The 8,609-nt window shown below is 44.8% G+C and overlaps 1 protein-coding gene across 1 annotated transcript; it reads left to right on the top strand.

Moving 5' to 3' along the window:
• The first annotated feature begins 433 nt into the window (after positions 1–433).
• LOC134290898 (uncharacterized) lies at positions 434–1,720 on the top strand. The gene has a single exon (XM_062858123.1). It carries the CDS (start codon positions 434–436, stop codon positions 1,718–1,720), a length of 1,287 nt encoding a protein of 428 aa, XP_062714107.1.
• Positions 1,721–8,609: the final 6,889 nt, after the last annotated feature.

Consider the following 8,609-nt stretch of genomic DNA (forward strand, 5'->3'; position numbering starts at 1 on the left):
TTGAAGTTCCATTTCCGTGCTATTCGTGCGCAGTGTTAGTGCTTGAAATTAAGTGATTTTTTGGTGAAAAAATCACTTTTTTAGTTTCGGGACTCGTGACTGGCGAAGAGACGAAAAAACGCCATCGTAAAACAACCCCACGCCAGTTTTCCTTTCAAACTTGCATACAAGTTCAACTACTTCGTTAGCAATCTTGCGCAAGTTAGTGCAAATCGAATAGACAGTTGACTCATCTCCATCCGCTGGGTGGATAAGGAAATAAGAATTGGCACTTGAAAAGAAATAAGTTTCGATCTATCGGTGTTTCATTCCTTAACCCGCCCCACCAGCGATGTCGCTGAGTGTGGGCTTTCCCCCCCTCCCGGGTGATCCTGGAGGAGGACCTTCTAATTATCTCGATGGAACATACACTGGGGCAACATTACCCAGCTACATGGACCCACATGGAAATTACGGTGAGCTGATAGTATTGCGCATGGAACCGGTGAACGGCAAAATGCCCGACCACCCTTTCACACTACGCCAATCTATCGAGAAAAGGGTAAATGGAAAAATCGAAGGAGCCATCTCCGAGTCGCAAGGCCGATCGTACGCTCTGAAGGTCAGAAGCAGGCACCACCTCGAAAAGCTCCTAACGATGTCTCAACTCATTGATGGCACCCCAGTTAAAGTATCGTACCATCCCGGGCTAAATTCAACACGATGTGTAATCAGCTGCCGCGATTTAATGAAAATGACGGACGACAACGAGGTTCTCGAGTGCCTCAGGGATCAAAACATCACCGGTATCCGCCGGATTACCAGAAAAGTAGGTGAACACAGGGAATTTACACCTACGGTGATTCTCACCGTTGGTGGAACTACGATCCCTGAACACATCGACATCGGTTACCAGCGAGTTCGAACCCGACCATATTATCCTGCACCCATGGTATGTTACCAGTGTTACCACTTTGGACACACAAAGCAAAGGTGCCAGAAACAACTGCCGACATGTGGAAACTGCAACCAAGAACACGAAGTCACCCAAGATACACGATGCCAGAACCCTGCATACTGTGGCCGATGTAGTTCCAACGACCATTCCGTCAGCAGCCGTAAATGTCCGATGTACCAAAACGAGGACACAATTCAGCATATACGAGTAGATAGAGGCTTGTCGTACCCCGAAGCCAGAAGAGTTTTTGAAGCAAGCACAGGACAACGCTCTTTCGCTGGAATTGCATCTCACAGTAAAGATAAAACTATTTCCGATCTGTCAGCAAAGTTAGAGACGCTCTCCGGACAAATGGCCCAGAAAGATGCTCAAATAAAGGCTCTGGAGGACAAAATGTCCACAGGTAACACTTCAACCAGCAGTACCGACTTTCAGCGTCTCGAACAAATGATAATCAACCTGCAAAAAGAAATCCAGAAAAAGGATGAGAGAATCCTAACCTTGGAAAAGGCACTAGAAAAGGATTCCAGGATTGACCTTGTCCGCAAACACGGAACGATTGAAGACCTTGTCGCTAAAGTATCCGCCCTTCAAGAAACAGTAAACAGAAAAGACCAGGAAATCCAAGATCTTCGCGCATCTAATAAGACAGCCCGTGCTTCCATCGAAACCACTTCTAAGCCCCAACGACAGCAAACTGCCAAGAAAATGGTCCCCAATGCAACTACTAGTACCCAAGAACATAACAGTCAAAAACCAACGTGCGAAAAATATCTGCGCTAAACGAACTAAGGGAAACTTACCAGTAATGTACATCTCTGATACGGAAGATCTTCAAACACTGAACAATGATCTCTACATGGAATCAGATATAATAGAACACGACATCTCGTCCTCGTCAGACGAAACAATGGAGGAGAATGTGACAGAAGGATTTCCACTGTAGTTCTGTCCTTCGAAACCGTCTACAATAGAATCACCAACTTTAATGTCTTCTTCACCAAAAACACGTTTTCGTAAAAAAGAAAATAGCCCACATAAAACGAAGGACAATCTCGGAACATCCCACCTGGACACTATCACCAGACTCAAAGATGAATGTGGGACGCGTGATAACCTCATACTCCCCCACTTGGATATTGACGGAACAAAGAAGGCGAGCAAGCAGGATAAGGCCTCGGGCAGTCGGGGCCCCATCAGTGCGGAAGATTTCGGTGGACCGGTACTGGTGGACAACCCCCGGTGTTCGTTGGCAAACTCCACAAAAACTGTCAGCGAGGGAATCAAGGAGATAAGACTCGAAGGAAACAGTGGGACGCGTGATAACCTCATACTCCCCCACTTGGATACTGATGGAACCAAGACGGCGAGCAAGCAGGATAAGGCCTCGGGCAGCCGGGGACCCAACAGTGCGGAAGATTTTGGCGCACCAAAACCGGTGGGCAACCTGTTGGCAAACTCCACAAAAACTGTCAGGGAGGGAATCAAGGAGATGAGACTCGAAGGAAACAGTGGGACGCGTGATAACCTCATACTCCCCCACTTGGATATCGAAGAAACCAAGGAAGCGAAAAATCATGATAAAGCCTCGGGCAGTCGAGGTCTCACTAGTGTGGAAGATATCCGTGGACCAGAACTAGCGGACAACCGGAGTCCGTTGGCCGCAAGAAAGAAGAGAAATCTACCAAACAATGATCAAATAATCAGGACTTCAGCCCGATTGCAATTCAAAAACCGTATCCCACCGGATGCTCGATCGGATGCGCAGAAATATGACCGATGGAAGTATTGAACTAATAGAAACAGTTTCCCGGTGGCGGGTACTTCGTCATCATTGGCTTTTGTACCCACAGTTTCATCTTGTCCTTCGCCAGCGAGACCTCCATCGACTGTCCATTTTGGTGGACCTTCAACCTCCAGTCCCCATAAGTTGATCTCCAACCACGAGCCCCCTGGCAAACCCGCAAAGCCTGCATTCCATCAAACCAAACGACCTAGAAGTCCAGTCCAACACCAGAGCAAGATGAGCGGAAGCAAGACGGGACAGCCATCGTTAGCGCTGCAATGGAACATGAACGGATTCTTCAACAATCTTGCCGATCTTGAAGTACTTGTAGCTAAATCCACTCCCGTCCTAATAGCCATCCAAGAAGTGCACAGAGCTGATCTCTCAGTAATGGGAAAAACGTTGCAAGGCCAATACGACTGGATTTTGAAAGGCGGGGCAAACATTTATCAGTCTGCAGCAATTGGTATCCATAAATCAACCACGTACGTCGATGTTACCCCTCCATCCGACCTAATCGCAGTAGCAGCCAGAATCGAATCTCCTGTCTCAGTAACCGTTGTCAGCATTTATATACCAACACCAGATTGCATTAACCTTGAACAGCGGCTGTGCAAAATTCTAGACCAACTTCCCCCACCATATCTTATCCTCGGAGATTTCAATGCGCACCACGTTAGCTGGGGTTCACGAAGAAGCAACGACAAAGGCTCTGCAATCCTTCGTGCCTCCGAAAAAGCTAGCCTTAGAATACTAAATGATGGCTCTCCCACTTTCTCTCGCCCGCAAATCAGTTCAGCTGTGGATGTATCTTTTGCTAGCGAGAGATTAATCGGCCGACTTCAGTGGTCGATTGATGACGATCCTTTGGGTAGCGATCACCACCCCATATCAATCTACTGCAACTTCGTTCAACCAAAAACAACCAGACGCCCTCGATGGAAATATGAGCTGGCCGACTGGCAATCCTTCCAAAACATGATTGACATCAGCCCAATAGAAGATGATACGTCGCTCGAAGACCTAGTGAACACGATTCTTGAAGCAGCCTCCGAAGCTGTTCCGAAAACAAGCTCCAACGCCGGACGTCGGGCACTAAGATGGTGGTCAGCTGAAACCAAAGCGGCCATAAAACTACGAAGAAAAGCCCTCAGAAAATTGAAGCGGATCGCGACAAACCACCCTGATGCTGAAGCAATAGCTGCAGACTATCATGCTAAACGTAATGCTTGCCGGGATACGATTCGTTCCGCAAAGCGTAAGTCATGGGACGATTTCCTGAACGCGATAAACAGTTACAGTACAACTTCCGAACTGTGGAAAAACATAAACGCCTTGCAGGGGAAACGCAGTACCAATGGTATTGCCATTAGGACAGGAAACGGAATCACAAGGGACCCAAATGAAGTTGCGAACATTATTGGCGGTTTTTTCGCTAAATTGAGCGCTCGCAGCGGCTACAGCCCAGACTTCACTCGGCTCGAAGCATATTCGAAAACAATTGAATCCATCCAACCTCCAATCACCCGCCCAGATGATCGACTAGACAAACCTTTCTCTCCTGCCGAACTGTCTTTTGCGCTAAGTAGCGGAAGAGGGAAATCAGCTGGGCCCGACGAAATCGGGTACCCGCTGCTTCGCCACCTACCGCCGATCGGAAAAAGGGTATTGCTACACAACTACAACAAAATTTGGGCCTACAAAACTTTCCCCGCCCAGTGGCGACATAGTTTAGTCATACCCATTCGTAAAAAGAACTCAATTCGTACCGAGCCTAACGGATACCGTCCGATTTCTCTGACCAGCTGCTGCAGTAAGGTTATGGAACGAATGGTCAATCGGAGACTAACACAATTTATTCGGGACAACGACCTTCTGGACCATCGACAACATGCGTTTCGCCAAGGATGTGGCACGAGCACCTACTTCGCAACACTCGGCCACGTTCTGGACGACGCCCTTGAAAATAGCCTCCACGTGGACTTGGCTGCGTTGGATATTTCGAAGGCATATAATCGTACCTGGACCCCGGCGGTTCTGGAAAAACTGGCTAGCTGGGGCATTGGTGGCAACACTTTCGCCTTTATCCGTAACTTCCTATCAAACAGAACCTTTCAGGTGTCCATCGGAAGTACAAAATCGAACTACTTTCCAGAGGAAACTGGCGTGCCTCAGGGCTCCGTGTTAGCGGTAACCCTTTTCCTTATCGCTATGAACGGAGTGTTTGAATCCCTACCAGAAGGAGTCTTCATTTTCGTATTTGCGGACGACATTGTTATCCTTGTAACAGGACATAGGCCTGCTTTAATCCGCAAGAAACTACAAAGAGCCATCGATGCAGTCCATTCCTGGGCACTCTCTAACGGATTCGAACTGTCACCATCAAAAAGTCAATTCTCTCACATATGTTCTGGAAGACATCGCGCTAAAAAGAACCCGCCGACCATCAATGGAGAAGAAATTCCTTACGAGTCCACCATCCGCATCCTCGGAATACACTTAGACCGACACCTAAGTTTCCAGCCTCACTGTGATCGGATTAAAAAAGAATGTGAGAGTCGATTGAATCTTATACGAACTATCACTAGCAAACACACCAAAAACAATCGTGATGTGGGTCTACGTATCACGCGGGCAGTCATTTGCAGCAAACTACTATATGGTGCTGAACTACTATGCAGAAACTCTGAAACTGTAATCAAGAAGCTTGCACCCACTTTCAACCGCTGCATCCGTATTTTATCTGGCCTACTTCCTTGTACACCTGCAGCATCCGCGTGCGTCGAGGCCGGTATCTTACCATTTCGACACATTTTTGCAATAGCCGTATGTTCCAGGGCAGCCTGTTTTCTTGAAAAGACGAGCGGGGATGACGAGGAAGTGTTCCTCCTCAAAGAGGCAAACAAGCTCCTCCAGCAGATCGCCCATCAGATCCTCCCCCCGGTGTCCACGGTCCACTGGGTTGGAGACGAAGCGTGGGACTTCTCTCCACCTAAAATCTTATGGACTCTAAATACACCAACCAAAGAAAATCTGAATCCCTGTACTGTGGTACCCCGTTTCAACGAGCTTATTAAAACTAAGTTGAACGGTTACAAGCTTATTTATACTGACGGCTCCAAGAATCTATGTAAAGTCGGCTTTGGCGTTTACGGCCCCAACATCAATATAAGCGGCGGTCTTCCCGAATCCATTTCAATCTTTACGGCTGAAGCTACAGCCATCCTTCCCGCCGTTACAGAATCAAGTTTCACCTGGAAAGCCATTATCACTGACTCAGCCAGTGTGCTGAAGGCCCTCGAGAGTCCACGCAATCGACATCCACTCGTCCAGGCTATTAGAAAGGCTACGAACAACAACACCACATATGTTTGGGTTCCCAGCCACTGCGGCATCAGCGGCAATGAAGCCGCAGACAAACTGGCAGCAAATGGTAGATCAAAAACGCCCGCTAATCTTGAAGTACCTGCAGCAGATCTAAAAACGTGGATCAAGTCGGTAGTTTCTTTGGCGTGGGAGAACGAATGGAATCGAGTTCGCGATCTATTTCTACGAAAAGTAAAGGGGAACACACATGGCTGGTCTGCCAGTAAAAACTGGAAGGATCAAAGAATACTGTCTAGGCTACGATGCGGTTACACCAGATTCTCGCACGATCTAGGATCTCGAGATGGATTCCACAAGCAATGCGCGGCGTGCTCAACAAAAATGTCAGTTGAGCACCTTATTGTAAATTGTCCTGCTTACCAAAACCTTCGAGACCACTACAACATTAGCAATAGCGTCAGAGAAGCGCTATCAAACGACCCCGATAGAGAAAAAGTACTACAGTCAGGTTTTTTTTTACGCGGGGGATACGTACCGCGTAAAAAAAAACTCAGTTCAAAATTCGAAAAACCGCGTAAAAAAAGTCTCACCATTTCTCGACGAATCATGCAAAAATAAGACGATGAAAAATTTTTTTATATGGAGTTTTCATTTACGCGGCCGCGTAAATGAAAACCGCGTAAAAAAAGACCTGACTGTAATTGAATTCCTGAAAGATACAGGTCACTATCAATCAACATAGTACCAATAGATGCGACGAGACACGACTGTGGCAAACGACATTTTCGAATAAAGCTGCCCTACAATTGACATGACAAACTGACGAACACCAAGGATACATCAAGGACTCGACAACTATATTTCAAAACTCTGTAAAAAATATGTAATCTATTCTTGTTTGGGGGCCCCTTCAGGAAACCCTCTTTTTCCGAAAGAGACGAACCAGCTCAGGGCTGAAAGTCTCTAAAATAGAGCAAAAAAAAAATGCAACCAATGTGTAATTTTAACGTTCAATCCTCATTTGAACCTTTACTGACAAAAGCTAATCGATGAAATTCCGAATTAAGTTATAAATGTTGTAGAATTTTATGTTTTTAAAAACGTATAAAATCGCGAGTTGCGCTTTGGGGGTGGGGCATAATGAGCACCCTAGGTGGGGCAGGATGATCAATATCAGTTTTGTACACAATCAAATACTAATTGACTATTCTTGTTAATGATAAAGCATACCGGCAACAATCAATGAGAATTTGAAGGGATTACGGGGTTTAATTTGTAGAGAACTGTGGGGTTTCAATGAGTCTTCTATTGAGGAATTTTTAAACGGTGATAATTTACAGATACTGAAATTTTCAAGTTAATAAATTGAAAGTTACAAACAAAATCTTACTATATGCATCAAAACAGAGAAAACCAAAATTAAAATTTGTTTGTTGAAGATGTTTACCATTTTCATTATTTTATCACTAGTTGCTCATTCTGCCCCACCCTACTACCAACTCTATAAAGCATATTTTTTCAACAAAATAATTATACAAATAGTTGAAAAGTGTTACAAATACGTTTCATTGGCCTAGGGAATATCAAGAAAATCAATAGATGCCCACTTAGTTGTGATTTCGATACCCAAAACCTTATTTTAGGTCACCTGATTCTTATAGTATTTTCCCAGTACATGACCACGTTACGCATTTTGATAATTTTTTCAAGGTGAACGAATTTTTTGACTAATGTTTTGTCATCAACTCATTGGATTTTAGATAATAAGGCTACAATCAAGCAATTTGTTTTGTTAATTTGAAGATTTACAGTGAAAATACAAGGTGCTCATTATGCCCCACCTGCTCATTATGCCCCGCCTACCCCTACATAACGGAAACCAACAATTGTTTCTAAAACATCCCATTCGAAGCCCGTAACGGCCCTACTCCAGATTTGGCAAGTTGTAGCGCGAATAGCTAGTAAACTTTTTCGATTAAAAATACTCCCTAAACTAAGCCCGATCGTGGCACGGCCTGATGCAAGCCTTAGTCAAGACGTTAGTACATAATGCAGACAACGAATAGACAAATTGTCAGTTTATATTCATTGTGCAATGTTGCCCTCTAAACAAAAGCATTGAAAAAAGTGTTTTTGTCATGGAAAACAGGCAATTGAAAAATCACTGTGATTTCACCCATTTCCCCCCAGAGAAAGCACATTTTCGGTGCACTCGTACAGCTAATGCATTGTATCACACGCAATATATGAACACGTCAAATGCAAGCTTATTTATCGTAGAATCGACCAACCGAATAATATTCCGCATTATTTGTCATAAAATTATCAAATTTAAGTAATTCTTACTTGGAGAATGTTATCTTAAGTTGAACCATTTGTAATCTAAATTTGAACTAGTAAACGGGGGTGAGCTTCTAGTGTTGGCCTGTAGATTGCGCTAGTAGTTGCTTTGTTTACTCTTGGGGGATGAAAAATTCCAAATTTAGTTTCCAAATTCCTAAAGAATTTTGAACATTCTGAGTTGAGATTCCACTGCCTAATGAAAAATAGGTATGAGAA

This window comes from Aedes albopictus, chromosome 3, assembly GCF_035046485.1.
Source record: "Aedes albopictus strain Foshan chromosome 3, AalbF5, whole genome shotgun sequence".
Lineage (NCBI taxonomy): Eukaryota > Metazoa > Arthropoda > Insecta > Diptera > Culicidae > Aedes > Aedes albopictus.